Source organism: Plectropomus leopardus, chromosome 20 (genome assembly GCF_026936395.1).
Source record: "Plectropomus leopardus strain MGB_pleo_1.0 chromosome 20, ASM2693639v1, whole genome shotgun sequence".
Classification (NCBI taxonomy): domain Eukaryota; kingdom Metazoa; phylum Chordata; class Actinopteri; order Perciformes; family Serranidae; genus Plectropomus; species Plectropomus leopardus.
In genome coordinates this window covers 19912529-19934328 of record NC_142195.1, presented here as the reverse complement: position 1 = coordinate 19934328, position 21800 = coordinate 19912529, and the positions used below count along the sequence as shown (strand labels likewise).

General features: G+C 39.9%; 1 protein-coding gene across 4 annotated transcripts in view; it reads right to left on the bottom strand.

Annotated features, from left to right (window-relative positions):
- LOC121959502 (poly [ADP-ribose] polymerase tankyrase-1) overlaps positions 1-21800 on the bottom strand; it is a 114678-nt gene that overhangs the window by 18022 nt on the left and 74856 nt on the right. For all 4 annotated transcript variants that reach the window (XM_042508835.2, XM_088070874.1, XM_088070875.1 and 1 more), the window contains 6 exons: positions 21416-21587; positions 20061-20140; positions 13798-13943; positions 13481-13646; positions 5780-5999; positions 1009-1118 (listed from right to left, as the gene is read on the bottom strand). In XM_042508835.2, coding sequence (XP_042364769.1) covers positions 1009-1118; positions 5780-5999; positions 13481-13646; positions 13798-13943; positions 20061-20140; positions 21416-21587 — 894 coding nt within the window. The remainder of the gene's footprint in view (positions 1-1008; positions 1119-5779; positions 6000-13480; positions 13647-13797; positions 13944-20060; positions 20141-21415; positions 21588-21800) is intronic.

The window sequence follows — 21800 nt, the reverse complement described above, 5'->3', positions numbered from 1 at the left end:
TTAATTGTGAGTACCATCAAGTAATAGTAATTAAAGGGTGACTTTTGTATTTTCCAACCTGGACCCAATTTTGCAACATTTTTGTGTCTAAGTGACTAATGGGAACAATAATTTATGAATTTGGTCCAATATTGAGCAAGAGGGCTGCAGCTGGCAGCAGCAAAACAGGCTGCAATTTAACCACTGGGGGCATGTTAGCACCGTCAATTTACATCCACTTAAAGCATAATGCTTTTGTCACAGACAGGCTCAAATTAAAATTTTAAATTTCTGTCATGTAAAGGATCCCTTTAGAGATAGAGCATTTGAGTAGATCCTTTTTGTTTTGCAGAAACAACCCCAAAATCTTTATCATCAAATCCACCACACTCCATAAATTATTTTAATGTGTGTATAGCCAGGATATTTCCACATCTAATTGGGTGAATTAAGAGTTTATTTCAACCAAACCAGACTTAGTGATTGTTGTAAGAGAGGAGAGAAGAACCGAGACAGGCTTTATTACTTTTATTTGTTTCTGTCAACTTTGAATAAAGTGTTTTTAGGATGCTAAAATTGCTGTTGGATGGAATTTGTGGCGGTAGTGATTTCTGAATGTTTCTGATTTTTTAAAAAAAAAGGCTCTTTCCATGACTATACTTTCCAAAAGTTTTTAGACACCTTTAAGTGGATGTAAATTGATGGTATGAACATGTCCTGAGTGTTTTCACTGTAGCCTTTTTGACACTGCTAACTGCAGCGCTCTCAGTCAATCCTGGACCACTTTCAAAAATTGTTCATGTTAAAAAACCAAACATGCACTTTAATTGACAAACTGCCTCAGCAGTAAGTTGAAGAGTTCACACTACTTTCACTGGATACGAGTTGCACACTGAACTAAATACGAAAATACCACCAGATATCAAAAATAATAAGAGCAGCATCTCTGAATTGAACTTGTGAACTGAACTCAAGTCTGCAGTTCAAGTTAAAAGCGTGTGTGTCTGTGTGTGTGTGCATGTGTCTTACCCCATAAGAAGCAGCATTGTGTAAAGGTATCAGCCCTCCTTTATCCTGCGCATTCACATCGGCTCCATGCTCCAACAGATACTCAGCTACCTCCAAGTTGTTATAGCCGGCTGGAGAGCACCACAGGGGGTCGGGTTGTATGGAAAACACAGCAGGACAGAAAGACGGATGGTGGTGGAGAGATAGAGGCAGATAAAAAGAGAGAATGAGGAGAAACAAAAATGCAGTCAGGTAATGAGAGAGGAGGAAAGACAGAGAGACATGTCAGCCTACATTAGCTGCAGTGTGACAGCGTATAATCATCTTTTCCCTTTACAGGCGAGAACATCAAGGCAGAGGGTGCGTGGGTGTGTGTCTAAGTGGTCAGATCTATGAAAAAAAAAAAAACGCAGACCTTCAAAGTGTTTTTCAGCAGTTTCTTAACTTTCAAAGTACTAGTTGTACTGCAAAACATTTTCTAATTAAGACATACTTCATCACACAAAAGCTACCCTTGTCATGACACTAAAAATAGTCTAAAATGCACAGAAGAAGACAAAGGCAATGAGGATTATATGGAGAAACACTTTCAAAGCTGAAACCACAAATCAATTCCCAATTCATGATAACAATATTTCTGCTGAGGAGGATGCCATTTAAGACACTATGCTTTAACTAACCTTAAGCAAGGCATCATAAAATTTGTTTGTGGTGCATGAAGGTAATCTTCACATCAGACCGGAGTTTGGGCTCATCATTTAAAAAAAAAAAAACTTGATAAAAAATATTAAATAGCACGAAGATAAAAACATAATATCTTAAAAGTGACCCTTCCTATGACATTTTGAGGTAAGGCTTGAAAACATTTTTGGTTTATGTTTTTTATGCAGAATGGTGCGCCTCTTGTATCTCTGAAGCTGATGTAATGATTACAGATCCTGAATAAATACATGAGGATGTGTGCGCACACTTCTGAGGACCTACAGTATCTCTGCTGTGGGGATTTTTGACACTTCATCAAGTTTGTGTGAGATTCAAGGTTATGGTAAACTTTGGCAACTACTGTTCTGTCACCATAAATTAGTTCCCCATCTCCAGCTTATCCAAAATGCTGCTTCCCAACAATTTCCAAAAAAGGACAATACTCATCTTTGCCTCCATTCCTGTGCCATTTAAAACTTATTTTTTTAATATCCTGCCTATAATTTAATGGTCTGCATGGCTCCTAGTTTTATTTTAGACATGTTAATGCTGAGATCCTGTGGCCTGTAGGTCTCCTGGCTGTTCCCTGCACTTACTATATTACCATATAGTTTAGTCAAAGACTCACAGCGCTACAGCTCTAATTTTAGCAGCCATTTTCAAGTCTACTTTTAATTTATGCATTTTTGCATTGAGCTTCCTGAAATCAATGCAGATTCGTAAGGGGGCCATCCTTCTTGAAGAGAATGACCACTGGACTACACAACTCTGAGTTGGAGGGCTCGATCACTCCCAGTTTACGCATCTCCTCCACCTCATGTTTCAGTTTTCCCACAGCTGTTGTGGGACACGGTCGCAAGGGGGGGACGTTGACAAATTGGTCATCCATCCTTGAGGCGAATGACATGCTCAATGAGGGTGGTTCTGCCTGGGCTGGCAGAGACCAAGGAAGGAACCTTTCTTGAAGACCTGGAGGACCTGTGCTGCTTGGTCTGGTTTGAGATATGCCAGCACAGGTGGAGTCATCATGGTGAAGGTCTCTAGTCCCGTCTCCACCTCCTCTTCACTGTCCACCCTCTTCGCCAGCAGAACCTCCCTCGGGGCCTGGATTTGATGGATCTTCCACTTGTTCAGGAGGTTCACATGGTAAATCTGCTTTGCTTTCTTCTTCTCCATCTCATAGGTGACAGGGCCCATCTTGTGGGTGACGAGGTATGGCCCTTGCCATTTTGCTCGGAGTTTGCTAATGTACAAAGAGAGAAGCAGCAGGAACAGGCTAGAATGCATGGTTCTGGGCCTGTTGGTCATACCAGGTTTCCTGGCTTTTCTGGGCCTCACGCAGGTTCACCTCTGCCTCCTCACAGTAACTCGCAAGTCGCTCCTTCATCTCCAGCATGAACTGCACCACCCCTCTGTCACTCTGCGTGGTGGAAGGTGCCTCCCAGCCTTTTTAGAGCAAATCCAGTGGCCCCTGGATGTACCAGCCATAGAACAGTTCAAAAGGGGAGAAGCCCGTTGACGCCTGGGGTACCTCACGGTAGGCAAAGAGCAAAGACGGCATGCAAAGGTCCCAGTCCTTGCCAGTGTCAGCATCTTCTTTAATGTCTGGTTAAATCTTGCTTGTATAAGAGCTGTATCAGCCTGGAAGTGAAGTTGGTCCCTCAGTCTGACAGGATCTCATCTGGCATCCCCACTTTGGAGAGCAGCCACAAACCAGGTGGCTGGTTTTCCAGCCACCTGGTGTCCGGAAACCCAGGTAAGTCCCAGCCCAAGAGGACAGCAAAAGGGAACTTTTCAACCAGCCCAACAGGCAACAGGTTAGGTCATTCATTCAACAGTTAAGTCAGCTGTGGGGTAGGGATGCTTATCCCCATGAACACACAAAATGTCTTCCTGTCTGCTGTTGTCCACACTACTAACTGGAACCAGATCCTATTTAACCAGAGACATGAAGCTCCCACTGTCCAACAGAGGAGTAACTTGAAGGCCAATAACAGTCAGTCTTATGGCACCGTAGCCTCACATCCCCGTTCCCCACATCAAGCAGTAGCATGGCATAGCAAGCACCGGCGAGCAGAAGCTTTGTGGCCTGGCTGCTGACAGTAAAAGCAAACAAGGTCCTTACCTGGTCCTCATTGGTTTGGGGCAGAGCTGAATTTACCAGGAGGCTCCTGGCAAGGCTTTCACTTCGCAGGCCGGTGCTGAGGTTGCTGTGGTGATGGTCGGTGTGCTGCAGTGTTGGGGCATGCAGTTGGTCCTCCTCTCTGAGCGTTGAGGTACTGCAGGGCCAGCTTGGCAGCAACCAGACCCTCCGTTGGCTCATGCTCCTTCACCCAGATTCTCACCTCCAAGTACCCGCAGTAGCTGCTCCAGGATGATGGCCTCACCGATCTCCTCCTTTTTGTGCTGCTGTGGTCGATTCCAGCGCGAGAGAGAGAGACGCTTCAGGCTGTGGTAAGTCTCATGGAGTTTTCGTTGGCTGGTGCCACAGTGGATCTGAACTACTGCCGGTACATCTCTGGAGAGATGTCAAATTTTGCCAGGAGTGCTGCCTTCAGGTCGCTGTAGCAGTGGGCCTTACTCCTCATCCATTGTGGTGCATGCCAACAATGCCTTCCCAGACAGCAGACAAAAAAGTTTGCATGCCCACTCACTCTCTGGCCAGTTCCATGTTTTAACAATGCACTCAAAGCGCAACAAAATGTTTTCAATGTCCTCACCCATTTGGTACTGTGGTATCTTTGGCTCAGAATAATGTCTATACTATGGCCTTGGCTGCTCAGGTCTGCTGCTAGTGCCTTGTGACTGTAGAGGGGACACATCTGATGACGCTGCCAGATGCATACAGCGTGGTGCTGGCGTTGGCAGGTCAAGCCTGGGACTGCTTGCGGTCTCCGTGCTTGGCGTAGCAGCAGCATATGGTAGGTTCAGGTTCGTGGGGCTTGGACAGGTGGCTGGGTGGCGGGTTGAGACATCTGGCCAGCTCGTGGAAGGGAGTCCCTCAGGCTCCGGATTTCTGCCAACAGGCCCTCCTCCCTCCTATTATGTGCTGCCAAAAAAGTCTCTCATCATCGATAGTTCTCCACCCAGCCCACCTGTTGATGCTGGGGTGACAGTGGCCACCCAAGACTGGACCTCTGCCTTATCTTTCACAGACGACGACGACAACTGCAATCGAGACATGACTACCCTTATCTGGCCGAAATGGCCCCCTTTTAAACTCGTAGCCCCTCCCCCTGGGCTTGTCTTATACATTGTAAGCGCGCGAGAGCGCTCAATTTCATCAAGGAAACAGTTCGGCTCTGTTTTACCAGTCTACCCCAGACATGGAGGACAACAGGTGCGTCTACAGCGTCTGGTGAGTGGCCACTTGTATGGGGATGTGTGTGTTTGAATGTATGCATACAGATGGAGCAGAACAATGGAGCATGTACCCTCAATCGTGCTACTAAAACAGGTAAAGGAAAAAGAGATTGTTGTGCGTTTGTTAATGCTGGGTGAACACAGAGGGGAACACAGAATGCGTGGCATGTGTGTGCGTGCTGCCAGCAGCAGCGGCACTATGTGTGGGTACATGAGTGCGCTGCCCGCTGTCAATGACAGAGCGGCTCCGTCATAATGATATCAACTTTTGAGTGTCCTAATTGAAGTATCATAGAGCACCAGTGTGGCTTCAGACCAGCCACCCGAGAAAAAAAGGGATATGCAAGCTAATGCGTTAAAATATAGCGTTATCAAAAATCATTCATAAATTGCTAAGTTGTTCCAACCTGCCTGTCTATGAAAAGTGAACTTTTGCCCTCAAGACTCAAGCTGTCTGGGTGTGTGTTTATTGCCTTGTTCTTGGCACTGTAATAAGACAAAGTCCCAGGAGGTTCTGGGAAGCTGCAACCAGAGTGATTGGCACCAGCAAATATGCCACATTCAAAGGCACTTAAATCCTGCAAACTTCAGCCAAACAGTAAAAACCTCTGACTTAATCCTTTATTTTAATGTGTATGTAAAGTGAGATTTGCACAATCGGGGAGGTGTTTACTTATTTAAATGTGTGTGTGTAGCTTTTTGTTTGGTAATTCTACATGCATATTACCTGCAAGGTGCAGAGGTGTCGAGTTGCGTCCCTGTGTATCTCGACAGTTAATGTTGTCGGGGCTACATAACTTCTGCACACGGGCCAGGCAGCCTTTCTTAGCGGCATCCAGCAGCGCAGCATCTCCCCTCAGCAGGTCTTGGATGTCAGTGTCCCCGTCCTTCACTAGGTCGAGAGGTGTGTTCCCGTCTCGGTTCTTCTTGGTGGGGTCTGCTCCGTGCTGGAGAAAGGAAGCACAATTAGACAGGATCTGCAACAAAAACACTTTTTGCCCTAACAAAGACAAAATTTATAAACTGAATGCTGGTACAAAACATCAGCAAGACTTATTTCTAAAAAAAAAATTAGTCCCTAAATTCCCTTGTCATTTGATCCCCATGGAAGCGTTTTACTCAGACGAGGAAGAGACGCAGACAAGTGACAAGTGAGGAGAGGAAGGTAATTCACCGGAGAAAAGAAGAGAGAGAGAGAGAGAAGAAAAGGAGGTAGGGAGGTGAGGACAGGACATCCAGTGAAGTGGAAAACACCACACACCCTGGAGATGGGCTGGAAAGCAGACATTTTCATCGTTCAACTGTCTCCTAGGTTACGGTTTAACTTGTCATTTTATTGTACGTTTTGAAAATCCACTCATTAAAATTTGATGTTGTGGGACCACTCCCCTGGGTATCCACTGCTGGCCTGAAACTGTCCGTTATACATCTCTAATGGCTGTATTCCTTTTTTAAAAGTTTTTGAACCTATCCATGTTCTCATTTTTCTGCCCTACTTCTAAATTTCTATTATCTCTTTGCTGCTGCTGCTGTAATCATATTCTCGCTGTAATTTATTCACTATCCAGGAAAATTAGAAGAGAGACCCATTTAAGTAATAATTGGGGACATTTACATATAAATACATGTCGGTTTTGTTACTCTTCCATTGGATTTTAGCCTATATTCAGCTCATGAAAGATTTTCCATTTACAATAGTGAACAAATCTGGAACCTGTAAGCTCTCTGAAAGATTATCTGACTCATAAAGTATAATGCATTTCACATTTTTAATTTGTTTACAAACAATATCGAGAGTTTACAGTCATACCAGCGTTTCTATCAAGTTGTAGTCAAAGTCTGCTTAAATCTAAGTGCATGCAAAAAAATGCTAAATATAACAATGCTGTCATGCCAATTTTTACCAGGTGTAATATTTACCATGTTCAACATTTTTTTAGCATGCTAATATTTGTTAATTAGTGCTAAAACCAAGCTAGAACAGAGGCTGATGGGACTGTAATAAGTTTTTCATCTATTTTTGTAGGGCCCAGTTGTTAAGTAAAAGCATTTGACCTGGATTAAATGATCCAGAATTGGAAATCCAGTTTTGCTATTTGGGATCACCTAATCTGTCTTCTTTTGTTCCAGATTTCCAAAACATTATTATTATTATTATTACTAAAATAATGTTTATTTATATAGCACATTTCATACATAAAATGCAGCTCAAAGTGTTTTACATGTGAGAGTACTAAAGTTCTAAAACTAACACATAGAAAATAAAATAAAATAAAACAAAATAAAATCATTATACAGCACTGGAAACCATTACCCTGGAAAGAGGTTGGATTGGATCAACCTGATCCAGATACAAACTTGTCAAGATGACCAAATCTGAATAATCAGCGCTTCAAATGAGCTAACATATTACAATGTAGGCTGCTCATTATGTAAAGAACAACAGGTAGAATAATCAGCACGGGGTCACGTAAAGTGTTTTTATTTAATAAGACAGAAAACAACGTTAGGGCTGCTATTGGCAGAAATTACTTTTAAGCGTCATTTTATTTGATACAAGGTTAGAAGTAAAAGTTAAAATTTCATGTTTTTGGTTTGATATTGACAGCTGTTTGGGAGATTATTTTATGGGGACTTGTGTTTTTAAAAATATCGATTTATTGATACATATCTTTCTGAAAATTGAAAACTGTATTGTTTTTTTAATTTTCTCTTATTGTTAACGTTTACTGCAGTCCTTCTGATGTTGTCTGACACCGTCCAAAACAGGAAAAGCTGTTTTTGCCATGTTATGGCCCTGTTACATTTATATTTTAATACAAAAATTTAATTTCTATGTCCCAACGTAAATTTGCAGCATCACAAATATCAATATTGTAATTAGAATTTCCAGTATCGTGACACCAGTATTGGGTACAAAATCCTTTTTTCTCTTTGACATAATTAAAGCCTAATAGCTCTCCTAATTTTACTTTGTCTATGTCATCACTGCAGTAGTTGAAAAAATAGAAATGTGCAAAATATGAATACATTTATATTGAGCACATGATACAAATATTGTATTGTCCACCCCCTTCTGTTGGGATCAGGATAATCCTGATATATTGGATCAAAGGTATCCCAACCCAGATCAAAAGTCATACGAGTTCACACAATTCACGCCAACTGCAAACAAGGCAGATCCTCCTCTAATAGAGGAGGAATTCATTATGCTCCTGCACTTCTTTCCTCACAAAGAAAATGCTAATATGCATTTTGTATATCTCAAAAGATCCCTCCAGAATATCACAGTAAAGCAGCAGAGTTTTATTCTGAGCACAAATCCAACACAGAGGCGGGACAATAAAAAGTTGACAACAAACATAGCAGACAAAAGAAAACCTACTGCTGAACTCTGGAAAAGTTTATTCAGAAAGAGAGAACAGTTGCATCCCGAGGCCATGGCAGATTAACAACAAAGAGCGGGAACACTCGGTTACTTGTGTGCATGTGAGTGTGTTTTACAGGGGAAACGAGGGCGCTGCCATGTGTACACAAGAATCACAATCATGAGCTGAGTACAGTCAGTGTGAGGATTTTCCAACCAGAGTGGAAAAATGCCAAAACTTCCCACCACCTTGAGGAATCGATCAGCTGTGTGTGTTTCTAACCTCAGCCCACATAAGTGTGGCCTAAGGGAGATTCTGTATCTCTGAACTCCACGGCTACTCTGAGAGCACTTCACTGATATTTATCTGCAGATGAGTCTCACACACTGACATTACGTCCATCACTGAGGTTACGCCAGACGAGAGCGAACAATAACTTGTAATAAACTCCCACTGAGAGCACTGAGCCTTGTGTTGGGTGAACATAAACAAAGCTGTTAAGGCAGATGGTGTTCCTGGACATGTGCTGAAGTCCAGCTACAGAAGTACTGGTCTTTATGAGCACTGAAAAGCACCTCATTGTTGCAGCGCAGAGTTCTTACTTGCTTCAAGTGAGCAACTACAGATGGGTGTCAAATTAAGGGAAAACCCATCATAAAGTGTTGCAGGAAAGTGTTGGACTACTGTGACTCTTCAGAACAGTTTCAGTTCAAAGCAGGGATTTGACCTTTCTGGATTAATTCCGGATTTTCAGACTTGAAAAAGTCTCTAGTTTGGGCAGTGAATGGTAGTTACCTTGACGTCATGCATTGGTTTGTGAGGTCCTGTTTAAAAGCCTCAAGTTCGGCACTTCATCCATCACTATCTTGGGTTTTTGAGGAGCCATAACTGACAATATTTGGACGAGGGCATGGATCTGACTCCCATACCCCTTTCCCAACTAAACTGGCGCTTGCACACAGGTTTTTAAACACAGGAAAACACTAAAAATGGGCTATGGACTCCTTTGCCATTGCTAGTGGGACTGGGCTTGTACACAATGCTGCAGTGGTCTGGTCCTTTTGTGCGTGTCTGGGATTATGTTGTGGTCGTCATTTGGTGTGTCTGTGCACGGATGGACCGGGTAATGGGTAACAGTAGACAGCAGCATGGACATAAACTTCCTGGTGTTTACTTCCTTTTATATTTCTCTTACAGCTCTACTGAAGAGACTTCAAAAGATAATCAATACATTTGTGATGTTGATGGTGGAGTTGGTGCAAAATCTCCTACATTTTTTTCAAAATTTAGTGACCTCTTGTTCTCTCTAAGAAAGCATATCTGCCATATTTCTTTACTTCGCAAAAAGTGCCAAAACTATCCATTGTTAAAAGAGTGAACGACTATTTCCCTGTGGTAATCACCCACATGATCACAATGTGTTTGAAACATAAAATTCGAAAACACACTTTTTAAACAACAGCTTGTTCAATACAAATAAGGTTAAAATGTTTTTTAGGAAAGCACAAACAACCAATTTAAGACTTTAAGAGGAAGATAATTCCTGAAATGATGAATGGAAAAACACAAGGCAGCCTTTCCATTGTACAAAAAAACTAAAATACTTAACAGATTATATTACACCCCATCACAGCTATATAAAATGGGCATAAGGGATGGCAGTAAATGTATAAAATGTGGTGCTGCTGAGGGAACACTGCTCCATCTGTTGTGGGACTGTAATAAAATCAAAGATCTCTAGTTTGGCAATAAAAAAAGAATGCAATGATCCACACTAATACAGAAATTTCACTCACACTGCAATCATGCATACTGGAAAATCTGCATAACTTCAGGAGAGTATCTTCAAAGAATAAGAAGATCTTTCTCTCTTTCTGAATGGTCCCAAAGACAATATCATAAAAATTGGGCTGCTTTAAATACACCAACTCAGAGAAGATGGATCACTGAAGCAATGGAAATGATTTGGAAAATGAAAGTTGGAAAAGTCTACAAAATAATGAGACATAATATGCTGAAACATCGGAACAAGTAGAAAAGTACTTGATGTCTAAGAAAAAAAAAAACAAGACCACCTGTTTTTATTTAATTTAATTTAATTTATCTATTATTTATTCATTTATTAATTTTTCCCCCTATTTTTCTTATTCAAACTAATTCCTGGTGCCTTCTCTTTTTTGGCAGTGTTAAAAAACTGAAGGAAAGTTACTATGTTTATGAGTGATTTTGTATTTGATTAATTTTTAATTTAATTTTTTAATTTTTATTAATTTTAATTTGATTTAAATAGTTGGTTTAGGTTTACATTCTGGTTTGTAGGGTGGTTAGAAATGGCAAAGCTTATTTGTATGTTGATGAAATATCAAAATGATATGTCTTTTGTTTTTTTTGTCTGTGTTTTGTGAGTCAATGATAAAACAGAAAACAAAAAACAACTAGAAAACTGAGCTCAGTGGAGTGCAGATCTATGCCGAGCGGACAAGTGGGCATCGAGGCTGATTGCAGCAACTCTTGACAGTTCTTTTAAAAGCTAATAAAAATATGCACATAATGGGTAACAGCTGGACCACGGGGAACTGCGGGCAATGGAAATGTCCCTTCCAGCTTCCTTATAGTCAAGATGGAGGCTAAGATAACAAAAGCGAAGTGTAATTCATCTCATATCGTGCCTAAATTTAGTGGATCGTAAGATATCGTGTATGGACTTTATCTGCAGATACTCCAATTCAAAATGAGGCCTGAAAAATTGGTAAGGTTTGTTATTTTAGCCAAGGTGATGTCTGGAAAACTTGCAGCAACTTCTGGTTGGTTAAGAGGATGAGGAGACAGCACTCAATGTTGGTATGAAATATTCAGTTAAACAGGTTTTTCAACAATTATGAATAACCCCAATGTGACAGGTCACATACAGTTAAAAATGTGCACACAAAATGTGAGGCTGATAAGTATAGTAGCTTTTGAGATCAGCTGTAGACACATGCATGCAGACTTATAGGTAAAAAAAACAAAAACCTGCGTTTCAAGACAAAAAAAATCCTCCTTCCCCTGATTTGAATCAATATCTATTTGCCCATGGGGCAATCAAGTCAATGGATTACAGCATTTCACTTGCTTTTCACACATACTGTATAGTGTGATAGAATATTAAATAATAGATTTTATGCTCTTGTTTTCACTGGCAGAAGAAAATGCAAATTAATGTGAACCTTCATCCACTACTGTTATGCGGACATTAGGAGCTGGGTACATCAAGATAAATTCTCCAGTCAGAAGCCATTAAACCACTGCAGAAGTAGTGGCCGCAACAAGATGACACGATTAAAAAGAGCATTAGTCAAACCTCAAACTATGGAAAACAATGTGGAAAACATTATGGAAATAAACATTAATGTTTATTTCATGTGAGGAACGTTACAGTCTCCTCATCGCTCCACACAAATCAGTTTCTTGTACTGCAGGTTTTAGTCGTGATTTATTTGCTAAGCCTGCTTCTATTGCACGTTGAGACTGCCCCCCCCCCGAGAGCTGTCACCTTCCTTAACACTGCCCACTCCACTCAACCATAACTGTCATTGCAGCAGCTCCACTGCACCACACACCACATCCACACACACTCTCTGCATCATCACACTTTTACTTTGTCACCATCAGAACTGCTCAATTGCAGTTAGCCTCAAACTGATTAGTGATTGCCGCTGTGAACTGTTGCGTGCAGTACTTTCTTTTTTTACTTGTTTGTTAGTCTGACCTTGTCAATCTCACAATAACTTTTCTGGTCGAGCTACCTCAGTGCTGAATTCTCTTTGTTTCATATGCTGCTCACATGACAGTTCACGCATGACTGTTTACGCAACATTTAACTGTGTAGTTGTCCTTGCACAATTCCAGTTTTGTAGTATTTTTGCTTATCTTCTATTAGATTCTGTTTTTGGGAGTATTTAATTTCATTATTAGGTTGTTTTACATTCTTCAGTGCATCCCACACAGATTGTTCCTGACTTAATTTCAATGTGTAATGATAGGAAAGGAATTCTGATTTAAACAATCTTGAAGCAGCACATTTTCCCTGCAGCTGATGGGTGCTTGCTTTGCTTTGTGCGTCCTGTGTCTAATAATAATTTATGCGGCCCCATATGGCAACAACAAAGTGGTGATGCAGCCTTGTCTGGAGGTGTTTATGCTACAGAAAAACAAAAACACATTCAGCTGTAAAGCTGCAACATTTCACGGGACTCATTTAGACTCAATGACTTGTGACAATCAGGAATTACATGGCAGGTATTTTCAGCCCTGTTGTCTGATTAGTTAGAGTTTATCTTGACTAGGCTGAAAACTCCAAAAGAGCATGACAAGTCATACCTTTTAGTGAGTACTTGCCTCTCACGGGCCAATTTTTGTGGACTCTAATGACTGTTATTTCCAAGAAAGGTCTGATTGTTTCTGTTGATTTTTACACTTTAGCCAGCTTTAAATATGCAGCACTACTCTGATTTTTATGGCATTGATGACCACTAGCTTTTATTATATGGCTTTTTTGAATATTTCATTCTGATTGGACCGAATGATATTAAGGTCTGTTATTTCTAGGGATAGGTATCCAGATCTGATACGTCAGTACCAATAAATGGATAAGCTCCGTATTTGTATTACATAGCTGACATAATGATAATGAAGCTGCTGCATCAGATGATTATGTTGGACATAAAGTAAAGGTACTTATGAAGCACTGGTCGACCAGCGGGTCCTGCAACATACAAAGTGGGGTAAAGTTAATAATAATGGTTGACTATCACAATTTGATGTTCCAAGTTCCACCTTCTCTTTCCATATCTCTGTCTCTGTCTCCAATATACAAACACAAGGGCGGAGGGCCCTGGAAAAAATAACCTGGGAAAAATCTGGGGAATAGGATTCTTTGTCAGCTAAGATGAGAACAAAAGTAACAAGTAACAAGATTATTTGTTATTTATTTGAAAAAGTGATTAATTACCTGTCTCATAACCGTTAAAAAAACGTGGAACTGCAGTAAGGCATTAATGGCATTAGAGTGGAGGTCTAACCTTGAGCAGCAACTTGCAGATCTCGTATTTGCCCTTGGCAGCAGCTTCATGAAGCGGTGTAAACTTCCACAAGTCGGCCACGTTGACTGAGGCTCCGTGTCTGACTAGCAGCTCGGCCACCTCGTAGTGACCATACGAGCAGGCGTTATGGAGGGGAACCAGACCACTGTAGCACAAAACAACACGTTTGTTTTTTAGAAATAATTTCCTTCAATAACTTTACTATGACTTTCTAATTTGTCGTGTAAACCTAAATCCATTTGTAAATGTCAACTTTACTGTTTGCTACAAATTAAACCATGATTTAAGAGTCCCACCCTTTGTCCTTGGCATGCACGTCGGCCCCGTGGTGCAACAGGTACTCCACCACTGACACTCTGTTGTAGCCGGCAGCAAAGTGAAGCGGGGTGGAGTGTCTTCCTTCCAGATCTCTGCAATTCACATTCTGAGCCGTACACAACGACTGTAGAGAGACAGAGACAAACAGCAAAGATTAAAATGAAAATCTGTTTTCAAATTAAAGAGCTGATCTAACCAAAGAGCCCTGAAGAAATAAATCCATGATATCTGCCTGCATAACCACTCACATATTGTTTCCATTTTCAGCTTTAAAAGGACAAAGTTCTGCTGGAGAAAGATTTGATTTTACAATTAGATAATTTCAAGAGTTTTTTCATCAAGCACAATGTGGACATGGAGACAGAGACGGATTTTTTTAAACGCTTTAGTGCAATAACACCACTTTCTCACTGGCGACAGATGGTGAGTTGCAATAAATAATCAAGATGGGAAAAACTGAGAAGAAAATAAGCAGCCAAGAGGAAAAAGGACATATCATTTTTCTCTGATAAATGAAGTAAAATCAAATGTCATTTACATACAAATAAGAAATAAGAAAACATTTCCTCTGTTGTGCCTTGAATTTTGTAGGTTTATTCTTTCTGAGCAGAATACATTTATTGGAAGTTGGTTTCACTGTTGTTTGCCTATTATGCCTTTATTTTTTTCTTTCATTTTTTTGTCATGTTTACTTGAGATTTACCTGGTGGGTCTAAGGACAGAGGGTGCCATACACCTGAGCCAAATCTGAAATTCTGCTTTGTGTTACTGTTTTATTTCAAAGATCCTCTTACTTTTTGGTTAGTGCCATGATGAGGTAAACATTTGCACCTCCAAAACTACTAACATCAGCCTCAGGTGTACTTTGTGTTTAGTGCAAATTACACACTGACAAAAAGACATTTTATCTACCAAACATCAGCATATGAGCATTATCATTGTAAGCTTGTTAGCATGTTAGAATAAGCATTTAGCTGCAAGTATTCTTGAAGAGCTGCTAGCACGGCTATAGACTTAACTATGGGCTGTATAGAACAATGTTAGAAATACAGTGGCCTGCAAATGACAAAGTAAGAAAACAAATTAGGAATCACACCCATCCAATAACCTCTTTAGTAGGTGAAATATCTCCTATTTACTGCAAAGGCTTTTCACTTGTTTCAGACTGTTTTGTCCTTTTGTTTTATTTTCATTGAAGCTTTGCTGATTCAATGATATAATTTCTTAGCCTTAAATCAAGACGATGCCACTAGCAATTGCTAAGTTCAAGCATATTTTCCTTTATACTGAGGAGGGGGTGGTGTTTGTATTCAGTGTTGGTGGTTTCGCTGATGCCTGTATGTATGAACAGACTGTGAAAAAAGTAAAAAAAAAAGAGAGAAAAAAGAATTTCCCATGGGACAATAAAGGCTATCTATCTTCCTGTTTTCTTGTCAGTTAATTTTGCTTATTTTAAGCATTATTCCTCCTTTTATTGCTGTTTTTTTTTTTTTCAAGTTTTAGAGAACTGATTTTATGGGGGGGTTCTGTTGTGCCTGGAACCAGGGTGTTGATGGCCGGTTCCGTTGTTGCGAGGTGGGGTGGGAATTGGGATCGGGGGTATTTGGAGTCCAAGTCAACGCCTTCAACGCTTTGTCACGTTACTTGAGTCAGAGCAGTTTTTGTGGTGTGGCATGGCACACTGTCCTGCTGGGGTGCCGCTACCATCGAGAAGTGTCATTGCCATGAGGGGGTGTGTACTGTCAAGTGGCATTCACATGAATGCCAGGACCCAAGGTTTCCAAGCAGAACATCACATTATAACAAGATGATCAATGATTAAATTGTCAGTGTTGTAATGTTGTGACTATGATATATCACAAACATTGAAAAGTTTACATCATCCTTTTTTTATTCCTTAAAAAAATATAGCAACATCAAAAAAAGAAAAAAACAGAACTTCTGAAACAAAGCAAGAAAGAGAAACAATAATAAAGAAAAGATTAATGCTTTTCCACTGTCCGCCCACGATTTATGATCATATATATGTCCATGAAATGAAATATGTGTGGAAAAAAGGGTACAACAGCAACAATATTGAAGTTATTAACTGAAGTTGATTCGTATCTGCTGAACTGAGGCGGACACCTGCTACCCTGCTGTTCACAGAAAATAACAGGGCTACTTCTCTGCTTCCTGTTATTTCAGACCCAATTACACCTTGGTTCGGTACTATGAAAAGACACAGTGGGAAATTTATTTTAAAGCTTCCTTCCACCAAGCTTTAGATCCTATTCTACGAGAAATAAAATGAAACATCCTGCTGGCAGACATTTCCTTCAATCTTAAGCTATTATCCCTCACTTCAACTGGCAGTGTTGATTTCTTTTTATGAAAGTTGTGTTTCCAGGAAAAATGTTCAGGAAAAAAACCCGTAGCCTGAACCACGGGGAGTGGAACTTGAATTCTGTATACAATGATAAAGATATGATTAGTTTGGATTGGAACTTATGCGTATAATAACGCTTGTGGGAACTAGTTTCAAAACAGCAGGAATGCTGTACTGCAGAGACTTGGTCAGGATGACGCTGCCTAATTAGGATCAATTCAAGTTTGTGTTGGAAGTCTCTGAATGTTTGTTACAAAAATATTTATGTATACACACATAAATATATACACACTAAAAAAAAATAAATAAAAAAAAATGGTATGTTTATGCTCAATTCATAATTCAAAATGAAACCTGCCACAATATATTTCTTTGCAACATTGTGTTTGTGAGTAAGTCCAAAATTATTCTTGTTTAGCTGTTTTTGAGTCTCTTCAGCTGCTAAATGTTCCACCATGTTTATTCTTTTGCTAATTCTTTAAAATACAGTAATTGCAGATCTGGCATCAGTATTGCAAATAATTATCTTTGTTAGGTGTAAGCCAGGACAGGATGATGTGTGTGGCTGTGTGTGGCTGTGTGTGTGTGTGTGTGTGTGTGTGTGTGTGTGTGTGTGTGTGTGTGTGTGTGTGTGTGTGTGTGTGTGTGTGTGTGTGTGTCCATCTGTCTGCAGTTAATCTCATTAACTACTGGGCCAATCAGCCTAATATTTTGTGTTCACATATCTAGCTGTATGCACAAGGATCTCTTGTGGTGAAATTGTTGAAAAATATGTTATATTAACTGTTTTATATCAATACTGACAGCTAAGTGCCAACTCCTCTTAATCAGCCTTTAACGACTACAAGTTTTCAGAAAGTGACAAAGTTCAAAAAAACAAAAAACAAGTCTTACCATCAGTTGCAGGCCACATTTTGGCATTCATTGTGATTTTTAACAGTTATCCATAGAAAAGTTTGCTCTTACTTTGAACCAGAGCCTCTGCAGAATAATTTCATAGCTGACATTTTATCATAAACTAAAACCAGGCACAATAAAAGATCAATACATTCCCTTTTTTGCCAGTTTGACTGTAAAGAAGAGAGAAAGAGAAAGATAGTTCCACCAGGTGCAGCTTCTACTTTTTGGCTGCCATGGCTGCAGCCCTGACTTGTTCTTTCTGGCACACGTTACACAACACCAGAAGCATTTTAGAATTGGAGCGGTTTGCATGCCCAATGATGTAGACTTGCAGATTTTGTTGATTTGATCAGTTTTCTGTATATCTCCTGATGCATGTTGTTCTGTATTTCTGAAATCTCTCTCTTTTTGTTTTCCAGCTGACTATGCTTATAGGTTGCCATTTTTTTAAAATCTTGCACCACTGTCGGGGTAATTATAGCATATTTTGAGTAGTGGAACATAACATGACGGACGGGCTGAGATCAAGATGAGGGATGAAGAGGGTTTCCTTCCATCTCATACAAGTCGTCCTGCCTTAATAGTCTAACGCGTAATATATATCTCCCAAGGATTTCCACTAAATTTAATTTCAAAAATATGGAACATATTGCATCCTGTATTAATTTAATATGGAAAAAGGATGTTGGTGACCCTAATCTAGAGTGGCTGCAGTCAGACTGGACACCTGCCTGGTGGAGATCTGCACTCTACCGAAGGCACTTTTGTAGTGTATAATGGTATTTACTGCTAGAAAGTGCTCCTGTTCTGTGACCCAGGGTAACTATCTTTCTAACAGTCACAGTCTGATCCTCCTCAGCGCTGAAACAGATGACAGGAATCAGCCCAGGAGCAGCACAAAGTGTTATTTTTCTTCCGTCAATCAGTAGCTCAGCCAGACTGTTAACCCCAGCCTGTGTGTGTGTGTGTGTGTGTGTGTGTGTGTGTGTGTGTGTGTGTGTGTGTGTGTGCGTGTGTGCATGTGTGCACGTGTCTGTGTGTAGATCAGCTAGAAAGAGAGTGACAGAATGCCGGACCAGAGCTCATTGTCTGTTCTGCTACGATTCCCTACCTACCTGCCAAAGCATCACACTTCAGACGCTGACAGACCCTCTTCATCTGGATAACCCCATTACTGTCTGTCTCCTCGGGTAAAGACACAACGATTTTCACTCTACACAAAATACCTCTGTCAAATACTTTGCCGGATCTTACCAGGTCGTGACATTTGGTGGGTGGTTTTATCCGAGGCATATTACAAAGCATCATGTGCGCCTACATTTTTAACACGAGTGGGCCCGGTGCAAATCAAACTGCTAACAGTGACTATGATTATATTGAGTGCTTTGGCCGGAAATGTTATTAGATGGAAAATTTGGCCTTTAAAAAACGAGAAAGGTTTGCGATTTTACTGGAATCAATGTGGACAAAAATACAAACACGTGAACAGAAAACATTTCATTCACGGCGAACAATATCCACCTGACATTTAACAAAAATCACTACAACCAGGACTTCATAATAGCAACAAGAGCAGCCACAAAGGTCAGGACATTTTGTTCCATTTTCATTTAAAATCAAGACAAGGTTATCTGTGCCACAATTTAAATGAGTCACTGTCAAATTTGCATTATAAAAGTGGTCAGCTCATCTATAGACTCATCGCAGGAATGGAAGTCCTTTATGACAGAATAAACAATTAGGTTTTTACAGATTTAAGGACAATAAACTGATCAATCATGTTTTCTTAACGGGGTTCAACAGGTGTCTTTATATCCAGTGGAATGTCAGCTCAGGCATTTTTAGGGATTAGAAAATTCAGTCCATGTTTAATCATGCAGCTGGTCAATTTTTGCACACATTTTATGGGACACATTATTCCAAAACTGTAATGAGGCAATTAATAAAGATTTCTACTCCCTCAGAGCAAATTATTCTTCAGTACTGTTGCCATAACACATACCAAGGCTACTGAGGTCCTGGTCTTTTTTACATGTCAATTTCCATTTTTTCAAATTAAGGCAATATTGATTGCTTGGCCAGGATGAATTGTATCTCATCTGACCCTTTAAAGAAATACTTAACCCCCCAAAATGATAATTTGTATTTCAATTACTCACCCGTGGTATGTTGAATATGTGAAGAAAACTTTGTTTTTCTAGCATACCACCATCAAATATCAGTTTACAAACTCTCAAAAAACAATATGTGCAATATAATTCAAGCCTCATTTATCCAGTCGTATGCTCAGTACTTCCCAAACAGACAGCCCTTTTTGACGGTGATCTTAACAGAAAGTTTTTCTAATCTTTGCTCTTTTCAAAGCCAGACTCCATTGATAAAAATAGTCATTTTTCCTCACCAGTGTTCAGAGAGGTAAAGTTGCTGTTTTTCTCAGTGGAGTCTGGCTTTGGAGAGAGCATACATTAGTTTGACTTTGAGCATTACGCTGGATAAATGAGACTTGGAATATACTGCATAAGTTATGTGAGAGTTTGTAAACAAATATTTTTAGAGAGTTTTGATTTTGTTAAATGTGGACCCCGATGACTTCAGTTCATTGAGAATATCCCCTGTTTCAGGGATTTTTCATTCACCATCGAGACGTGCAAGAAAACCAAAGTTTTCCTCACAAATTCAGCTTAACACATGGTGAATAATTAATATACAAATGATCATTTGGGGAAATAAGTATTCCTTTAATACCGACACTACTTTTTGGGTGTGGTTTCCCTAAATGAAAAGAAGCTGATACCTTATAATTGCTAGACCTTCGCAACAAATCTATAAATTAGACTAAAGACATGACATGTACTGTATCTGTAACTGATTCCTTTGAATACTCATGGTCATATCCATGTACTTAAAAACTCTCCAGCGATGAAACAATGTCAGCTGTCACTTAGTAAATGTGACAAATTACAATCACATTACCTTGACAGTGTCCAGGTCTCCGGCTTTAGCAGCTTCCAGAAGTCTGTAGTCCACATCTGAGTTTCTCACCGGGATATTCTCTACAATGCAGAACATTTGAGAAAAATACATTGAAAAAATGCACAAATTATTTGGTTAAGCTTCAAAAGATCATGACAGTAAATTCACCCTCTGCAGGCGGGTGGAGTTGAGGAGGGAAGATAACAGACAAGTCCCGAACCACATTAAAATCCAGGGTGTCTCTTCTGCATCCGATGTGTCACAAAACTCCAAGATGCACTGGTACTGAGTCATTTGAATTCACTTCACACACATAAATGTCAGTTTGAGGAAAAAACTTTATCTGGCATCTGAAAGTTTTAAATTACTTAACAACAATTTCAGTTTAAAATGGTGTCAGAAGACCAAAAATCAACTGACAGGAGAATGATTCATCAAATTTCTGTTTGTCAAAAGTATAGATGCTTTGATACTTTTTCTGTTTCAAAAGATACTATCTCCTTGAATTATACATTTGATAATGTTGAAAGTGCCAAAGCTATTAAAAAAACCCAAAAAGATCTACAATCAGATTTTTAACCCCGCGGCTGCACTGAGGAAACAACAGAGAAGAAAATCAACCAGTTTCTGCAGTTAAGAACCCACCACACGACTGAAGGTGTTCAGTGTCTGTTTCTGTAACAGCACTGAGTGCAGGTTGTTAATTTTAAAAAATGAATTTAAAAAGATTCTATTTTTTGAGCTTAGGACTTCTTTTTTGCTTTGCTGTGATATCAAATGAGGTAATGAGTATTATTTTTTATTTATATTAGTATTTTATCAAGGTTTAAAATTCTGGTATCATGACAACCTTAGAAAATAAAACTGACTCATTTTAGTTACTCCTGTTTCTTTGATTGTGAATTTTCATATTGATGATTACATTACAAGGCTGTGGTTAAAACTAAAAGAAAAAAACAGCTGACGTTGCTCCCTTCAAAAGTAAAAACAATCAATCAACTTACAAGCACCTCTAAAGCTCACTAATTAACACAATAATTTATCTTATCTGTACTTTGTAGTTTTACAGATGGTAATGTGTTAGATTTTTTCTTTGGTGTGCTCAGTAACTCTTTGAAGTCTCTGCTTTTTATAAACATCTGTTCAGCTCAGTTTCCTCTTCCCCTGAACAGGTGAGTCGACTCACTCTGCCTGAACCTTTACTCTCAACGCACCTTCAGTCTGAAAGTATCAATACTGACCTTTCAAAAACAATCCCAGCTAATCCCACTGTTGCTAACTTGTGCATAGCAACCAAAACCCTGCACCTACACATCTGCGCACCCAGCCGCCCACACGCACAAAGGGTGGCATACCATTGAGTATTTGCTGAACAGCTTCATTTCCCATTTGAGCAGCAGTGAAGCCCTGCAGAGACACCAGCGAGGCGTCTGCTCCGTATCCTAGCAACAGCCTGCAGGTCTGTAGGTGGCCTGCCATCGCTGCGCGGTGCAACGCCGTCTGACCCAGCGTGTCCAGGGCGTTCACCTGCAAACAGAAACGCCTCTGTATTAAAATTCTTGAAAGAAGCTTCGATTACAGTTTTCTCTCTCCTGCTTCACTTTAAAAAATCCACCTCTGGACAGATTTTAAATTTTATGCTTTTAATAAATTTAGATCACTTTATGGAGATCTTTTCACTTTTTCTGTTGGTCAGTGTAAATCAAAATACATCTTCCTTCTTTTATGAACTTTGATATG